Raw genomic sequence first — 19,402 nt, 5'->3', positions numbered from 1 at the left:
GTCTTTAGAGGGCACCATGGCTTGGTGAATTTTCTAGCGTGGTTAGTGCATTCTTTCATGTTCTGTGTCTCCTGTTCCTTGGCACTGTGGTTTTCATTAGGTCTTTGCTCAGGGACTTGAGCGTCCTGCTGCATGGTAGAATGTCCCGAACTTCGATCCCAGACTCAGTGTAGGGTAAGTGTAGCATGTGGCCTTGAAGGAGACATCCATATTCCAGATTGTGACAGCAGGGATTTCTCCCACAGATCAAGGCTAAACTGAGACAAGTGAAAAGGTAAATCCACAGTTAACCTATCATGTTTTGGGAACCAAAGTTTTTCCCATTCCTGTTCAGTATCCGTGAGTTGGTAATGTTCCACAGTGTCAGTCCATCCTCTCTGTGTATCTAAAATCAATTTCTTTTATGAAAATTACTGTGTCAAACTGCTCATCACTTTTGAAAGACCATCCCAGAGCATCTGGGAATGTGGCTCAGCTAGTAAAATGCATGCTGTGGAGGCCCATGAAGGTTTCCTAGGGAGACCTGAGCTTGCTTTACCCAGCAGGGCTGCATTAGAGGATGGCTTGACCATGCGTGTGGGTACCAGGTGATTGGAAGGGTTTGCACTTGGCTGCATGGTATGCTTTGATCTAGTAAGGGGGAGGTCTTTTTCTCCACCCCTTGGCATTCCTATAAAAGGCCCTTTAGAAGAGACAGACGGGGCCAGTGGATAGTGATCCAGGCCCTCCTGAGGCTGTCCTGTGTTTCTATCTGTTTCTCTCCCCTATATCCTTCTATGTAAATATTTCTCCCTCTTCCCCCCTCAAAGGTACCCTGGGGAAAAAGTGGGAGTGGGCCTCCCACAGAGAAATGGGTAGGCCTCCCACAGCCTGCTATGTAAGCATGAGGACCTAAGTGAAGTCCCCAACACCCACTTAAAAAGCTAGGCATGGTGCTGTGTACCCCTAAGCCTGCTGTTAAGGATGCTGAGATAGGCATATCCCTGGGGCTTGCTGGCCAGCCAACCCTGCCTGATCAGCAAGCCTCAGGTCCTAGTAAGAGACCCTGTCTCAAAAACCAAAGTGGATTATTTCTGAGAAATGACTTACAAAGTTGGGCCCTGCCTACACACACACACACACACACACACACACACACACACACACACACACACACACACACACACTATGTATGTACATCAAACATACACATACATACAACTTCCCTCAAATATTCCTAGAAACGATTTGACACGTACAGAATCTACTGCTTAGAATGCAGACATTTCTCAAAGTGTGGAGGGTCCAACGCTTGCTTTTATGAGGTTGAGTTTGGACAGGTTCTTAGTGGGGGCATATCAGAGACATCTCCAGGGAGCCTAGAAAGAAAATAATTTTCACAGGGTTGAGTTAACTCTAGAATCACCGCACAGGATAAAGACTGAGTTGAGGCTGAGCTCTTGGACCCAGCTTAACCTTTCGAGTTTAGCTGCATAGAGACAGACCATGTGGCTCAGAGCTGTGGAACGAGGAAGCAGCCAGGAAGCTGCCAGCAGACCCATGTTGCCATGAGACAAAGCAGTAAGATGCATGCCCAGCCCCTGTGTCTCTGCAAGTGGCTCAATCCTGATTCTAAGTCTCATGTCAGTGCATTTAACAGGCAGGTCCTGAGCCCCATTGGCAGTACAGGCAGGTGGGGGCTCAGTATTTGGGATTGGAATGGGAATTGAGTGAAGCCTTCCATTTCGTCTGCTATTATCTGAAATCTGCATGCCTGCCAACCGGCCTATCAAAGAACAGAGTTTGCTTCTCATGCCTCTGTCCTGTCCACCCATCCATTCACCCACCCCTCCATCCACCCACCCCTCCATCCACCCACCCATCCACCCACCCACCCATCCACCCACCCACCCCTCCATCCACCCACCCCTCCATCCACCCACCCATCCATCCACCCACCCCTCCATCCACCCTCCCTCTACCCCCCCTCCATCCACCCTCCCCTCCATCCACCCCCCTCCATCCACCCCCCCCTCCATCCACCCACCCCTCCATCCACCCACCCCTCCATCCCCCACCCCTCCATCCACCCACCCCTCCATCCACCCACCCCTCCATCCACCCACCCCTCCATCCACCCACCCCTCCATCCACCCACCCATCCATCCAAATTATGCTTTTTTGTTTGGTTTTTTCTGTTCTCTTTAAAAAAAAAATTTGTTTCAGAATATATTTCAGGACAACAACCACAACAAAATTTCTTAAAAATATATAACCATGATATCATTACCACACTAACATTTTAACAAGAATTCTTTAATAGCCTCTGATGTCTAATTCAGTTTTCCCCAATTGTCTCAGAACTTTTGGGGGAAACGCAAATCCACTTTCTCTTAATCAGATTCCAGATGACCTTGGCTTGGTGCTTACAGCATCTGCTGCTGTTCTGACTCCTGGGGTCTTTTACCCTCTGCTCTTCCTCCCCTGTCTTCTCCTTTCCTCCCTGCTATCATCCAGGCATTCCTGCTCTTCTCTCATGTGGCCCCACAGGTTCCTTCCACTCTCGCAGCCCACCCCCCCTCTCCTTGTCTACATTTCTATAAACCAGCACGCTGTTCTATAAAACAGGCACTCAGTTTTAGAGGCTCACCCAGTTTAAGTTCAACTTAATGGTGAAAAGTTTTGAACATCACCCAGAGACTTGCCAGACCTCTGTGTTGAGTCTCATTCATATCCTCCCCATTTCTTAGACCGTGAAAAAAAATGTCTTTTACCAATTATTTGACTCCTCCAGGGTGGATTTGTACAGGAAAAAAAAAAAAAAAGAATAGATTTTTAATTTCCGAAACTCCCCTCCCCAGTTCTTTTTTTTTTTTGTTTTGTTTTGTTTTGTTTATTTATGTGTGTTTTGCTTTCAGCTATTAGAAAGGAGAATCGGTTCCTTAGGGTCTTTTCATAAAAAGATGGTTTGATAGGATTGTTAAAGTTCTGCGTCTATAGCACAGCAAGGGAATGCTATGGATTACAATAATTAGTTATGTGCCATTGATCAGAGGGCTCCAAGTAGGATAATGACAAAGAAGTGGAAATGCTATCCTGATTTGATTAGTATACGTGAATTAAAATGACACAGTGCACCTCATAAATAAGGACAATTATTATGTTAATCACAAAAACTTAAAAAAATTATATGAGATGAAAATGCTAGCCACCTTTATGAGATCATAAATTCAGACATATTCATCCCATTGTGCAATTATTTTAAAACTATCATCAATCTTTGATTAGGAACTTTTTAGTTCTTTTGACACAGTTCTAATTTTGATGACTTTCTTGAATTCTGATATGTTAGAGATTTAGTTCATATAATTCCTGTCTCTGACACCAGAGCAACTGTCTCTCCAAGGATATTTGGTTTCTTGAGCAAGAAATGACATAAAGGACAATATGGGTGCCATCTGGAACATTTCCTTTCTTAAAGTAATTCAATTTTTAATTATTTTATGAGTTAAAGAATAAAAGGCTGTGACTGTTAATGTAGCACACATGAAGTCAGCACCATGCCTTTTGAGGCCCAGAAGTGAGAGACAGAGTAATATATTAAGAAAATTTGGGATCTAGAGAAACGATTCAGTTAAGAGCACTTGCTGTTTTCCAAAGGACTTGAATTCAGTTCCCAGCATGCTCATCAGGCTGCTCACCTGCCATTTCAGTCCCAGAAAATATGGCATCCTCTTCTGGCCTCCACTGGCACCTGTGCACATGTGGTGTACACACACACACACACACACACACACACACACACACACACACGGATAACCAATAAAAATAAGTCTTTTAGAAAACGAAAATTGTGATGCTTTGGGAGAAACGCTTTCCCGGTGTGGACACAGTTTCCTCCAGCTTCCTCTCTGCTGTACCATTCCTCTTTCTGTTAGAAGGTATGAGCACTAACAGTTCAGCAGTCTGCAGTCTGAGGCTGCCCTCTAGGCTTGAACCTGCCCTGCTGGCTGACAGAAAGCTCCACACCAGGGGACCCCACAGACTCCTAAGAATATGATCCATGCTGGACCAGTTAGATGCCATCTTTCAGGACTCAAAGACCAAGGAAAGAACATAGTGCCCTAAAGTGACTGGAAAGCACACATCTCAATAGCAATGCTCTACCAAGATGGTTCTGAGGCCGCTACTCTGATATTTGCAGAGCTGGCCCTCCTGAGAATTCACCTCTTTCCTCCCTCTCTTCCTGCTGCCTTGGGGTAACTAGTTCTATTACCTTTAAGAATTTTAACCTAAATGCACCAATTAAAAAACCCCTCATTTGCTGTCGTGACGTAAACTGTTGCCCTTTGCAGTAGCAGAGCAGCGCTAAGACTTAATGATCTGTCTAAAGGCATTTACTTGTAATTCTAGAGACCACCGTCTGTTCCAACTCTGCAAAGGATCAGACAGCCTACAAGCTGCTTCCTAGACCTTGAGTTGACTAGGAGAAAAGGGAAACCAATCAGCGGGGGGTGAGTGGTGGGTGGTGGTGGTGTTCTGCTGCCCTTGGATTTTGCAGGCCGTTGCTTAGCTTCACACTGCATAGAAGACAATCTTTAAGGAGAGAAAAAACAGTCCCTTTCTTCTTTACCAAAGTGATACAGGGCTGCTACAGAAACCACCAAGAGATGAAAACAAAAACTACTCTTAATCACCAGATAATTACTTCTGTTTTGCTCTATGTTCTTATATCTGTTTGATCTTTATCATGTGCTATTGCAAACTTGAGACAACTCAATACTTGGTGATGTTTTCCATGTCACTGAAACCTCTCAGTTCATTTGTTCTATAATACTATCATCGTGGTCACTATTTCAGGACAGGCTCTTATATCTCAGACTACTCTCTCTAAAGCTTGGTGTGCACTACTGTGCCTTGCTTCCAATATAACTTTGAATGTCTATATTATTTATGAATCACATCCTTACTTAATTTGGACATTACATTTTACTACAAGGACCTGAAAACCTAAAAGTTAAAATCACGGCTTTATTCTGAAATGGGTAAAAATATCACTCAGTGGTTCCCATAGCCCACACCCATGTCCAACAACATTCATTTTCTTCCACATCACAATTTGAATAAATAGAGCACATAAATATTTTTAACAATGTGGGTTGCAGGTCTACCACAGAACTTGTAATACTGGAAGAGTCGCATTAAGATGGAAATGACCTTCGGTCTAAGAGGCCTTCTGCAGAGTCTTCCTCCTGTAGCAGGCAGGTTCAGAAGAGTGTGCATGTAAGCTTTCTTTAATCAATGTACTTTAGTCACATCCTTCTGCCGTGGCCACAGGTATGCTAATGAGAACCTTAATGCTCCTGGACTTGACTATGGAATCTTTCCTCAGTAGATTTGGAAACACATTGAGAAATCAGCCTCACAATCTGCAAGGGACAAGGAATGAGATTCTGAATGGTCATTTGCTCTCCTGGGAGGTGAACACTGCTTTGATTCACAGAATCAGGTAAGAATGACATTTTTTTTTTTTAATGGAGGGAGATGGAAAAGGAATCACAGCTCATCTTATTAAGACCTGGGTAAAGTCTGGAAGTTTCACCTCATTTTCATAGTTTTAGAGGCCCATTTGTGTCAAATTGTTAATTTTTTCATAGTTGTATCCTTGAAAAACAGATCTTTGGGTTGCAAAGATTTGGCAGATAGCTAAGTTTACTGGATTCTGACTGATCAAGAGACTTATTATGAAATCTAGAATCATTTAAGATACAGTGAGAGGGGCAGTGCCTTATGGTGGATTTGCATTCTGAAGACAGACAAGACATCTGTCTTAATGTTTGATTTGAGAGTTTATTAATCAATGCTAGAAATAAACAGTGCTAATACAAAGTTTGATTTCCTGAAAGGGGGTGGTAAAGTCAGCTGAAGTAGTTTAAAAAGAATGGTAATGTATTGGCAGCATTCCTGGTAAATGAATAGAATGGAGAAGCATAGGAGGTAGATCATTCAAGACTAAGAAAGAGCTTAGAAGAAGTGAGTTCTTGCTCTGTATAAAGGGTTGATAATAAGACCAACACACACACACACACACAAAAAAACCCAAACACATACACATAAATACAAAGACACACACAAATACAAACACACACGTAATCTGTGTTTCATAGACGAGCTGTGACCACATTTATGTATGCAATCTTCATTCTGATGCTCTAGGGTTGAGATGCCCAATTGTTCTTCTTCTTGGCTCAGAAGAAGCACCTAGAAATAGCTTTCAAAAAAACTATTTAAACTTTTAATATTTATTTTATTCATATTTTATATTTATATATTGTTTATATTATGTATTATATATGCAATAGAGAGCACCTTATCAGTCATGATATATCATTTATATATAGTAAATATTTATTTAAAAAGCTTTAAGTAAGCATTAAATATAATGGGCTTGAAGTCTTTCACTGAAAGAGCAGCTAGTGACAGGTAAATCTCCTTGAGGTCCAGAAGTATGTTTTAGATGTGTTTCCTGATTCTCAAGACTGATGAAGGGAATTGGGACCAGGTACAAACCTAATTATTCTTGTCCTGGGACTGAGGTGGCCCTGCCATTGGTGTTGAGGGTGACCATAGTCACAATAAAAGAAGGAGAGTATAGCTTCCCAATAATGAAATGTATTCCAGGTCTATCCAACTCAGAAGTTTCTGCTTTTAAGTTGATTTTTCACCTCTAAGACCAAGGATTGCAAAATCCAATGCTTAAAGAAACCAGGAAGTAATTTAGATGGATTAGGCTCATGGGCAGGGATTAACACGTAGAGAGTTCCTGGCACACCTGAAGGCAACAGTTGCTGCCGTATTTTGGAAACTACATTTGGTTAAAATGCCAACTTTCAGATTTATAAGTGTAAATTCTATCTTAACAGAATCTGACACTCATATCATTTAGCTTATCATCTAGGTTAAATCAAATCAAAGCCTTGCCTGGGCTTTACTGAATGCATCTACCTCTTGTCACTGAAAATGACAGGAGAAACTCTTAGGTGAGTAGTGTCTTAGCCAGAAACTACTTATTTTGAGCCCAAGTCCTGGGAGTTCAATCCTATTTGACTACTTGTGTTTCCTAAAGCCCAGGTTAAGAAAACAGGTTCCAGGTGGAGACAGCTCAGTGATTAAGACAGCTTGTTGCTTTTGCAGAAGCCCTTGATTCAGTTTGTAGCACCCACACGGTGGCTCACAGCCATCCTTAATTCCCCTTCTGAGAAATTTGACTTCTGACCTCCTTGGGAACCAGGCACACATTTGTTACACATACAACCATGCTGGCAAAACATTCACACACATACAATAAATAAATCAAACCCCCAAATAAAGAAAAATTGCTCCAAAAAAAATCTCAACTGGATTTATAATAATTCTCTAACATTCAACCCCGAGGGGAGTGCAGTTTTTGCTGTTTTGAAATGTGGTGATAAAGACCATCATCTGAACACTCAATTCCATCTCAGGGGACAGAAGAAGTACCACACACAGTATAGCATCTCATTCTATGGAATTCTGTGGCACGGATACTAAAGTGATCACTGAATATCTGTGATTGGGTATCTATGGTTTCCCTGTAAGGGAAGGTAAGAGACCTCAACTTCATGGTTAGACTTCAGAAATTAGTTTTAAAACACCAGGTTATATTTCTTCTCATTATATGATAGAGGATTCTCACTCCCAAAGTCACTTTGAGTGATGATAAATTCTTGTAAAACATCTTAAAGGAAATGGCTAAGGAGTAGTTTTCTGGAACACAGGAGTTGCAAGCTATTTGACGTCTTCTTGATCACCCAAAGAGAGGTTTTACACTAATTCCTGGCTTGAGCTACCAGTCTCCTTTTCTGCACCAGGAAGTCAGTGATGGTGATGAGAGAGTTTGAACAGCAATGCAGTGGGTTTCACATCCATCTGGACAAGATAGTGTTTTTTAAAAAAATATTATCTTTCTTTCTTTTTTTTTTTTTTTAAATTAGCTGGGAGTGGTGGTACACTCCTTTAATCTCAGTACTTGGGAGGCAGAGGCAAGTAGATCTTTGTGAGTTTGAGGCCAGCCTGGTCCACATAAAGAGACTGTGACTACATAAATAAGCAAATAGTTTAAATCATTTTATTTTGTGTGTATGAGTGTTTTGAATGCATGTATGTCTGTGAATTACTTGTATGCTTTGTGCCCTAAGAAACCATAAGAGGGTCTCAGATCCCCTGGGACTGGAGTTGCAGATGGTTGTGAGCTCCCATGTGGATGCTCAAAATCAAACTTGAGTGTTCCGGAAGGGCAGCCAATACTCTTAACCACAGAGCCACCTCTCTGTGATTTTACAAGATCATTTTACTTGGTCCATAAACACAGCTCTAAGCCAGCCAGCCTCCTGCGAAGTACAAGTAGTGTGTTACATATCAGTCACACTATGGTCAGAAACACTCTCAGCCCAGACTTGTATATAAACCCACAAATGGTACCATTGCGACAAACAAAAGAGGTATGGTATTGCGAAGGAATACAAATGGATTTTTCTTCAGATGTCAGGGTCAAATCATAGGAGTGGTTGCTAAGAGGAGCTTTTCAAAAGAGTACTTTTATGTATTAGTCTTGGTTTCTAAGGATTCGGGACAAGGAGCCAGAGGTAAGTGTGTTCTATGCTTGCCATCTTGGCATAGTCTACTGAAATGAAAGGGCTATGATCATGTAGTCTCGGGCAGCCTGAAGCATGTGCCCATTAATCTGTGATTTCTTTTCCTCCTGTGTTTTTTGTTCCATCTCTGTTTTGTCTTAGGAGAAATGGCAAAACGTACCTTCTCCAGCTTGGAGGCATTCCTCATTTTCCTTCTGGTAATGATGACAGTCATCACAGTGGCCCTTCTCACCCTCCTGTTCGTCACCAGTGGGACCATTGAAAACAACAAAGGCAAGCATTTTGGGCTCTTCTGGATGTCATTCCCGGGCCTGTAAGATATATCTTGATTGGTGGGCAGCGCCTATGAGAAATGGTGTCTTCCTGCTTCAGCTGTCTGTGAGCAGCCAGAGATGGTGTCTCCCACTCCACTGCTTGTGTTTTCTGCAATGATAGCAGCTTTTATCACATTTACCTTTGTCCACAAATAGCCAGATAACGAATAGATATACATGTCCTCTTAGCTTTTCTGTTGATGTCCTCAGAGTTCAAGGTTCTTTTAAGTCTAGTAAAAGCTTACCTTTTGCTACTAGAACTTCAATCTTTATCTGCCTGTTGGTTGGCATACTGGGAGCAAAATAGAAAAAGAATGCAAACCAACCAAACAAAACACCCTAAAAAACGGTAAAGGCAGGTTCTCAGACTCCCAGTCATTCTGTAAACACAGTGCCCCTTATCATGACATCATATCATCCTAACTCACCTAAGTTTTTGAGAGGGGATAGAAATTGTGGCATTTAGATATTGCCTGATTTTCTTGTTGCAATGTGGGAAGGAAGTTTGGTTTCTGAATGTGAGGTAGGCTGCATTTCCAGGTAGTATCATCGAGTCATTGATGGAGCCTCTATTTCAGGGCAAAGATACATGGCTGTTACCGAATAGAGAAGACAGACGGGGGCTGAAAGTTTTGGTCAAATTAAGGAGAGAGGGAGCTGGCCTCCGGTAAAGTGGCAGGGGAGCTGGGAGTCTTCTCCAGTTTTCCACTTGTAGCCTCTTCCTTTTCCACAGTGTTCCTTGCCACAGTTTGGTGCTGCAATTTCTCTGCAAACACAAAGGAGTAAGGGTTCTCTGCTGCAGTGGTGGGCAAAGCAGACCCTCGGACTGCCAGACATTAAACTGTCCTTAAGATTTACCATTGTTCTTTCAACAGGGTTCCTCAAATTAGAGAGGAAGATGGAGACTCAGGAGGTTATTAGAAGCCACAGTATATTCTCAGAAATGGCTACTGTGTGTGTGTGTGTGTGTGTGTGTGTGTGTGTGTGTGTGTGTGTGTGTGTGTGTTTTGGCATGGTGGTTTGGTGGTGCAGTTTCATAAGAATTCCATATAATTTTTCATCTATTTTCACAAAATTCTCATAAAGTTCTAGTGTTGATGCCATTTTACATATCAAAACTCTGAGACTGCAAAAAGCTTGCCCTCCATCTGAGGCTTGGCCTTAGTTTGTATCACTCTTCGATGCTGGCAGAAGCAAAAGTAATGCTTTCCTCTCTGCACTACCTGATGCTGTGCCGGAGACGTGTGTTTGTGAGCTGGAGACTCAGTTGCAGGCATATCAGAGTCTGCTTCGAGGTTGTGTGGGCACCAGACTCATCACATACTCTTCATGAAGTCTTAGTTATGTCACTTCTTCCAAGTTTCAGGGTTCTTGTTTACAAACTTGAAGAGATTATATTACCAGAGTTGTGAGGCTCTGAGCCTGGGTCCCGGAAACACTATCAAGCTATGCTTGGCCATTCATCCTTAATGGGCCTATTAAAGAGACAAACAAACTCATAGTGAAGAGCATAAAAAGATTTATTCAATATGGCCACAGTGGAGAGAGGAAAAAAGGATCAGTGACCCCTCCATCCCAAGTCTACCTGACATGAGGTTTATTTTTATTTTAAATTTTTTAAAATTTATTTTACTTACCAACCACAGCTCCCCCTCTCCTCCTTCCTTCCAAGGTTTAGTTTTAAATAGAAGGAAAGCAGTATGTGGAATTTCTTGGTTACATATCCTGGTCTCAGTTTGTTTTGTCCTACAAGGTGCTTTGACTCATCAGGACAATGTGAGATCTTGTTCTAGCAGAAAAACTCCCGCCCCTCCTCCCCTGGCTGGCACCACATTCCCACCCCTTTCCTCCTTAGAGCATGAAATTTCTGGGGAAATTCCAATGTCTTGGGGTCCATTGTTCCAGTGGCTAGTAGTCACGAGGAGGGACGCAAGCGTCTCTTAGGAATATCTTCATCACTGCCAGGTTGGTTACCGTTGGGGTTGTTGATATCTAAAATTTTAGTTCCAAAGTTCTGGAATCTCAGAAAAAGCCAGACATCAGTCTCTTCTCTAAGTTGTTTTGACCACCAGGGCCTGTAACACTGATATTTGATGCTGTGACTACTCCTGGCTACTATCTGATGGTAGAAAAACAAACGAACAAATGTTTATACAAACTGAGCTGGAAAGAAAATCAAAGCTAGACAGCAGCACCACTCTAACTCTTTAAGGTATATTCACAAAGTTACTGCACGAAACTATACCAGGAAGCACATTAACCTCTTTCAATAGAGGAGAAAGTCAGAGAATAGATGAGAAAGTCAGAGAGAGTTAGATTAGGCGATCTGGTAGAATTAGATTTCAAACCAAACAGTTTGGGTCTAGAATTTGCCTTTTAATCTCTATATCATTTTGCATCCCCTGATATTCATATGTGTTTGTATGTTATACACACACATTTGGTATGGAATACATATTAATGCATACACACATATATTAGAATAATCAAATTGAGGTAGAATTATGTCACCAAGTAGACAATGTTTTAAGCTGAAGGCTTCAGCAGGCTGAGGACCAAAGCAGAGCAGTGACAGTTAGATGACATCTTTGATGAGGAATCTGGCTGGATGTGGGAATCGAGATGAATAAGCTCAGAATTGAGTGGTGGACAGCATTTGGTGGAGTGGAGAGCATTGGGAAGTTCGGAGAGAATGGAAAAGGAAGTCTATCTCAGGGAGTGGGCTTAGGAGGCTGAGTAGCAGTAACTTCTGCATAGTTGGCATGGCTTGGATAGAAATGTAGGGAAGTGAAGTGATTAGGTGACGAGGAAATGCTAATGGGAAGCTGAAGGCGAGAAGCATTTGCCAAGGCCTTGCTTGTTCTGAAACATCACTAGTCCAAGAGCAAGACTGCTTTGATTCATGACTTCACATAGGCTCCCATTTCTCACTTTCTATTTATATACAGGTGATTTTTTTTTAACACTGGGTGTGGTGGCACACAGCTACAGGAAGATCCTTGAGTTCAAAGCCAGCTTGTTACATAATGAGACACTATCTTAAGAAATAAATGAACCAATCCAAAGCCAAAGAAAACTAAAAATGAGAGACAATATTAAGTTTTCCTTAGGAACTTGAAACTATGTCTTCTAATTGCTGCCAGGGAGCAAGTGGGATGAAGTGTTGTTTCTCAGATATCCTGTTCTGTTTTTAGATTCAGGAAATCTTGGGTCTTCAACCACCCAAGACCCCACGACCACCCAGACTTCGATCACACATGCTCCAGAACCTCCTCCATTTCAGAACTTCAGTGGCTACTACATTGGTGTTGGGCGAGCTGATTGCACAGGACAAGTGTCAGATATCAATTTGGTAGGTAACTGTCTGGGCTCCTTAATTAGGACACAAAACAAGTAATTTTATTATTTGGTGTCCTTCATTCCTGATTATTACATAATCATTTCTAGCTTTTGTGTTGACATTGCTGCTGTCCAGCACTAAGAATAGTATCATATAATGAAAACTAATTTTTAAAGTTAAATTACAAGTCCTTTTTTAAAAAAACTTTTATTGATTTTTTTTTGTGGATTTCACATAATGCATTCCAATCCCACTTATCTCCCTGTCCCCTCGAATCTGCCTTCTGCCCTTGCAACCTCCCCCCAAAACAAAACCAAATTTAAATGTAAAACCAAACAAAACAAAGAACTAAAGCCAAAACCAAAACGAACAAGACAAAAAAGAATCTTGTGGAAGCTGTAGTGTGGTCCATTGAGACACACAGTTTACCCTTTAGTCTGCTCATCTTTACTTACATGTGTTCATTGCCATGATTCATTGGGCCGCCTTGAGGCCTCTGGTTTCTTCCACATCACTGATAATGGGCTCTCCCTGGGGCTCCTCTTGGATAGCCTGTTGTGGTCCTGTGTCGTGGAGATCCTACAGTTTTGGATCTGTAGGTTCATCCTCTTCACATGCTCCAGTAGTTCATAGATTTGGTGGACGTTGGGGTGGCCAACTCATAGCCCTGGTTCTGGGCCTGGGTGGTGGCTGGGCTGGTCAGGTCTCTAGCTTTCCCTCATTGTCACTGCCTGGATGAGCTCTCCAGCACAGCCCAGGCTAGCTCACCCACTGCAGCCTACAGCAAGGAGCAGGGCCATTTTCCTGCTTTTGGGCCCTCAGATCTGGGTCTCCCTCACTCATATTGCCAGGGCCAGCTCTGCTGTTTTGCTCAGGCAAGATGCAGGGCCCTCTCTCCCATTTGCTGTAGGGGGCATATGAGGTAGGAGTTGGGATCAGCTCTCCTGCTCTCATGCTCTCAGAGCTGGCTCACCTGGGACCTGAACAACAGGATCAGCTCTAATGTGCTGACCAGGCAGGATACAGGGCCAGCTCTCCTGTGTGCTGTAGCTGGTGTAGGGCAGGGCTAGTTCTTTTATTCTTGTGGCCCCAGGGCTAGCTCTCCTCCTCTTGTGACCCCAGGTTCAGGTCTCTCACCCGCCACAGGTGGTAATGAGTGATGGGGGAAGGGTATCTTTCCCTCACTCGTGCCCCCACATGGCAGACTACAGGGAGCTAGGTCAGCTCTCCTGCTCTCATGCCCTCAGAGTTGGTGCACCCGTGTCCCGGTCCATAGGGTCAGCTCTGGTGTGCTTCCCAGGTGAGGCGCATGCCTATGGTGAGAAGTGGGACCATCTTTCCCAAGTGTGCACGCAGGAGTGAGCTCTCTCCTGTGGGGTAGAGCCAGCTTGCCTGTGGAAATGTCCAGTGAGGGGCAGGATCAGCCACCCCAGGGCCAGTGAAGGGTGGGGTTGGCTCAACACAGCATGGTTCCAATGACCCCATGCTAACACAGGCCATGGACATCACCACAGACCCCAGTTGCAGCAGGGTCACAGACCCAGACATGGTCCCAGGTCCGGATGCCACCAGGGCCCCAGTGGCAGCACAGGCCCCTCAGATCAGAACTGCCTGGGCAGCAGCTTGATCCCTGGGCATTAATATGGTCCCAGGTAATTGGCCAGACTCTGGGAATCCACAGTTGGTGGCAACTGGAGCCATGGATAACACCCCAGACCCTGGCCTCTGCAGGACCCCAGACCCAGACATGGCCCTAGGCAGCCACCTTACCCAGATATCACCATGGCTCCAGGTGGCAACACCAGACACACAGATCAGTATGGCCCTGGATGTGGCACAGTTCTCGGACATTGACCTGTCTGAGGTGGCTGACCAGACCCCGGATCATCTGCATGGCCCTCGGTGACAACAGAAGCCCTGGACATTAACTCAGACCTTGGCTGCTGTAGGGCTACTGACTTGGATGTGGCACTCCACAGCAGCCCTGACCTGGATGATGCCATGGCCCTGAATGACAGCGCAGGCTACTCAGATCAGGACGTCCCTGGAGGCAGCATGGCCCTCCCTCCTCGCTCTCATGGCTACAGGCTGCAGCCCAGACCCCAGGCATCTGTGTGGCCTTTGGTGGCAACATGGACCATGGACATCAATACAGACCCTGGCTGAGGTAGGACCATGAATCCAGACATGGTCCTAGGCAGCAGCCCGGGTTTGGGTGTTACCATGGTCCCAGGTGGCAGCTCAGACCATCGGGACTAGCATGGCCCCCACAGCAGCGTGGCTCTTGGACACCAACATGGCTCCAGATGGCAATCTAGGTCTCTGGCATCAGCACAATCTTTGATGTAAGAGTCTTAGGAGCCACAGACATCAATACAAACCCTGGATGCAGCAGGGCCATGGACCCAGACATGGCCCTTGGCTACAACCCTGGTCCAGACGATACCATGACCCTAGTTAACAGCGCTTGTCACTCAGATTGGCCTGGCACCAGCAGCAGCACAGCCCCCGGACACCAACATAGTCACAAGTTGCGGCCCAGACCCGGGGCATCTACATGGGCCCTGGCCACAACATGGGCCAGGGACATTAACACAGACCCTGGCCATGCCAGGAACATGGACCCAGACATGGTCCTTGGCAACAGCCCAGACCATGTTGTCACCATGGCCTAAGGTGACTCTGGAGGCCATCCAGTTGGCATGCCCCATCCCATCCCTCCCACAGTGGCATGGCACTGTGACACCAGTGTGGCCCAGACCACAGGCCCTTGCAAGGCCCCCGGGGATGACAGGAGCCACAGACATCAACATATGCCCCCTTGGCTGTACCAGGGCTCCTAGATCAAGACCTGGCCTTTGATCATAGCCCCCAGGCCCAGGCATTTCCCTGGACTTGGGTAGCCAGCAGGCCATTCACATCAGCCTGTTCCTCACCATCCTCCCCTCTCTCCCCAGCCTATAAACCGTTCCATCCATCCTTCTTTTCCACCTCCTCACCTTGCACTCTCTCACCACAATGGTAACCAACTGCCCAGCACCTAGGGCTCTTAGTTGGGTCACAGATGGCCCTTGGTTGAACACTACCCATCCCACCGGTAAGGGATGGCACAGAGCTGCTGCCTTTCTTCTTTCCCATGCCCAGGCCTAGAGATCTCTGGCAGCACTTGGTATGATGGCACCTCTGGTGCAAGGTGTGGGGGCACACTCCTGGTGATTGTAACCCCTGCAGACCCCAAAGTCCTGGGAGTGGGGTGTCATTTGTGTCCATTCTGCAAGTTATTTTTAAAGTCAACTGATGACTTTTTGTGGGTGGATCCATACATTCTGACTTTCCCTATTTTATAGTTTTGTGGTGAAAAGCCAGACGATCACTGAAGATTTGAGACTAGAAATCTCCCACTTGTAAAATGCAGACATATAGATTTTTTTGCTTGTTTATGTTTTCATATTTATTTATTATTTATTTATTTTGAGACAAGGTTTTGCTATGTAAATCTTGGCTGTCTTGGAACTCACTATGTAGAGCAGACTAGTCTTGAACTCATAGAGACCCACCTGCCTTTGCCTCCTAAGTGTTGGAATTAAAGGTGTGAGCCATTATGCCAGCATAGACAAGAGAGTTAAAGCTGTAAATCAAGGATGGGCCAGTATCAAGCACTTCCATGAGTCAGAGGCAGTCTATTGCCTGCAGCATACCAATGATGGAAATACCCACTCACCTCACTGCTTGCCTAGGGAACAAGAGCAAGGAGTTGTCTGCTGGAATTTGCTCCCTTCTAGCAAATAATCTTTGTGCTCTATGGATTACACCCCACTGTCTGTTCTGAAGAGTAACCCTGAACTGTGAACCCTAGATGAGCACTCTCATGAATGGGAAGGCAAAGAGAAGAAGTCGCCACTGGAAGGCCTGGGTGTAGTTTTAACTGGGTAGCTTTAATGAGCTGGCAAAAGAGTCGTAGGGCGCACAATCTTACTTGACTTAGTCTAGAGAATGATAAATTGGCAAAAAGTTGAATAAGGGTGGAGGAAGGGGAAACAGTGCCTTCTTTATAAAACCTTAGAAGAAAAGCTTCCCATCAAAGGCTTGGAAAGTCCCCTGAGGGGGCAGCCACCTGCTCACTCCATACATGCACGCATGCATGCACACACAGTCTCACTGAACCACGGCGTCACAATGATTGTCTCTTTGTGCACTTGAGCAGCCTCTTCTGGTACTATGGTCCCTGGCTCCTGGAGAAGTTCAGTGCCTTTCTCTCTTTTCAGATGGGCTATGGCAAAAGTGGCCAGAACGCACGGGGCCTCCTCACCAGGCTGTACAGCCGCGCTTTCATCTTGGCAGATCCAGATGGGTCAAATCGAATGGCATTTGTCACTGTTGAACTAAACATGATTTCCCAGCGACTCAGGCTGGAGGTGAGTGATGAAATGGGAGCTGGATAGTAGTCTGTGGTGCCCACAATGGGAACTCTGCAAGCTTGCCTTCTCAACTAAAGAGTATCTCCTACCTTCAATGTAAAGTCTTGATAGCTTCACAAACAATTATATAGGCAGATGCCCTTTCTTATTGTAGCTTAAGTGTTCCTTTTCAAAACTTTTCAGCTATGCTGATGGCTCATCATTGTTATAAATGCAAATGTCCTCTGAAAGCTTGTTATCACCACTTACATTCACATGGATTCTCACTTAGTCATCCTTGTTGGACATCTCAAAGCACAATCTCTTCCCCAGGTTCTTCCACAATTGAGGATACATATAAGGAATCAGCTGGGGGTTGAAATTCAGCTTTGCAATGAGGTTGACCACAAACTGGTAATGGAAAAAAATGGGTGATGGTCACATGGAGTTGTTATGCCAATCTGGTTATTGTTAGATGAGGTGGAAAGCTGCTTTGGTGGTTTAAAGAATCCTAATCCTTAAACTACTGTAGAATATGGCAGAATTTTGTTTGATCCACCCCACCCTGAATTTAGAGCTTGATACTTACTTGTGGAGACAGTTGAGGTTAGCAAAGAGGTATATAAAGCGTCCTGAGTTGTTTGAGGACAGCAGAGAAAGAGGAAGAAGGAGGAGGAAAGAGGACACCAGGCAGGAGAGGAAGGAGTGGAGAATTTAACGGCAGTTACGGATCCCTTGTCAGTCTCCTAAGTCAGTTTCCAAGCCCTGGCCAGAGCACGTCCTATGTAGGCTCAGATCCGGCAGTGGCTATGACCTGGGAGTGTGTGCAGAGTCACCAGCATGAGAGAGAGAGAGAGAGAGAGAGAGAGAGAGAGAGAGAGAGAGAGAGAGAGAGAGAGAGAGAGAGAGAGGTGTAACGCTGGCTGCTGACTGCTGACCGCAGCAGTGACCAGGCGTTAGTCATGCATGCTTGTGTTCTGTCACTCCCTCTCATTGAATGCTTTGCTGCTGTGCTGTGTGGAGAGGTTAGTGGTCACACAGCCTGAAGGCACCATCTGATGTTGTCGCTGTTGGGAGTGTAGTGGAAGTCTCTCCCCTGTGCAGACAGAGAGTGAGTTAAGTACTTTCCTCTTCCTACACTAACGATAGAACTCTGAGTTGGCTCTGGGGCTATCCCCAGACAGAATCGTAGAGAAGGGGAGTCACCCTCCAAAATTAAGGCAATTATTAGTAAATGGCAGAGCTGGGTTATGAAAAACTGCATTCTTCAAAGAGATATTATTCCTAGCCCCTTTATCTGAGACAAAGTCTCATGTAGCCTGTGCAGGTCACAAAGTTACTGTATAGCTAAGGATAACTTTGAATTTTCTATTTTTCTGCCTCTACATCCTGAGTACCAGGCTTACTTGTGGATTATGGGGTGCTGGGGATTGAACATAGGGATTTCTGTATACTGTGCAAGTACTCTATTCAACTAAGAAAGACATCATTCTTTAGAGAGAAAATTGTCCCTATCATCCACTTTCTTTAAGGTATTTTGCTAGTGCTTGCAAACTGTGACACAAAGGAGTCACAGTTCATATCCCCTATATGGCCACCATCAGTTGAGTCTTAAGGGAAAAGACTGTAACAGAAACATATAGGTAACCATGAATCACCGGAGTACAGTTCTATAGTACTTACGTATTTCCATATAATATTTTATCCAAAATACAGTGGCCTAAATCAATAAATATTTAGTATCTTACTTGTTCTGTGGAACTGGAATGCAGGACTAGTTTTGCTATGTGGTTCTGGGTTGGGGTCTCTTGCAGTTATGAGGATGGTAAAGAACAGATCCATGAAGACTTGACTGAGGTGGCAAGATCCAGGTGCAAGGTGGTTCACTAATGTGCTTGTTGGCAGGAAGCTTCGGGTCTCCATTCCAATCCTCATGAATTCTTACAGTGATTTTCTGACGCATTTTCAACAGTTATACACAATTACCCTGTCCTATTCATTAAGCAAGTCCATCCACACTCAGGGTTACGAAAATTTTGTTTTGTTTTGAGACAGGATCTCACTATATTGCTTAAGACTATTCCGCTCATACTTGCCCCAGACTCCCAAGTTCTGGGGTTCTGGGATTACAGACCCTTGCCACCATGCTCAAATAGGCTTCACTTCTTAAAGGAAGGAATACAAAAGAATTTATGGACGTGCAGTCTCTCAATACTATCACAAGGAGACAAGGAGATACAGAAAGTGAGAATCAGGAAAGCATTTTCATCTTAGAAATAATACTTGAGTGTGTGGAATTAAGTGCAGAGGAAATGTGCTGTTTAAATTTTTGTCAGTTGGACACAAGCTTGGGTTTCCTGGAAAGAGGGGCCCTGAATCGAGAAATTGTCTCCATCTGATTGATCCTCAAGTTTGTGGGAGCGTTTTCTAGATTAATGATTGATGCAGGTGGGGGACAGCCCACTGTGGGCAGCACCATCCCTAGGCAGATGGTCCCGGGTTATATAAGAAAGCAGGCCAAGAAAGCCGTAGGGGAGGGGGAAGCAAGGTCAGTAAGCAGTGTTCCTCCACGTCCACTGCTTCTGTTCCTGCCTGCAGGTTTCTGCCTTGAGTTTTTCCTCTACCTTCCCTTCATAATAGAGTGCAACTTTAAGCAAAAATAAACCATTTCCTTCACAAGTTGCTTTTGGTCATGGT

At 44.5% G+C, this 19,402-nt stretch overlaps 1 protein-coding gene across 2 annotated transcripts in view; it reads left to right on the top strand.

The window, feature by feature from the left end:
• Asah2 (N-acylsphingosine amidohydrolase 2) overlaps positions 1 to 19,402 on the top strand; it is a 120,155-nt gene that overhangs the window by 29,704 nt on the left and 71,049 nt on the right. For both annotated transcript variants that reach the window (XM_042262647.2, XM_076562209.1), the window contains exons 2-5: positions 5,375 to 5,488; positions 8,796 to 8,927; positions 12,163 to 12,320; positions 16,574 to 16,723. In XM_042262647.2, the coding sequence (XP_042118581.2) occupies positions 8,801 to 8,927; positions 12,163 to 12,320; positions 16,574 to 16,723 (435 nt within the window). In that variant the 5' untranslated portion in view covers positions 5,375 to 5,488; positions 8,796 to 8,800. The remainder of the gene's footprint in view (positions 1 to 5,374; positions 5,489 to 8,795; positions 8,928 to 12,162; positions 12,321 to 16,573; positions 16,724 to 19,402) is intronic.

The sequence above is a fragment of the Peromyscus maniculatus genome, chromosome 1, assembly GCF_049852395.1.
Source record: "Peromyscus maniculatus bairdii isolate BWxNUB_F1_BW_parent chromosome 1, HU_Pman_BW_mat_3.1, whole genome shotgun sequence".
Lineage (NCBI taxonomy): Eukaryota > Metazoa > Chordata > Mammalia > Rodentia > Cricetidae > Peromyscus > Peromyscus maniculatus.
The sequence above is the reverse complement of the archived record's forward strand: the minus strand, read 5'-3'. Positions and strand labels throughout refer to the sequence as shown.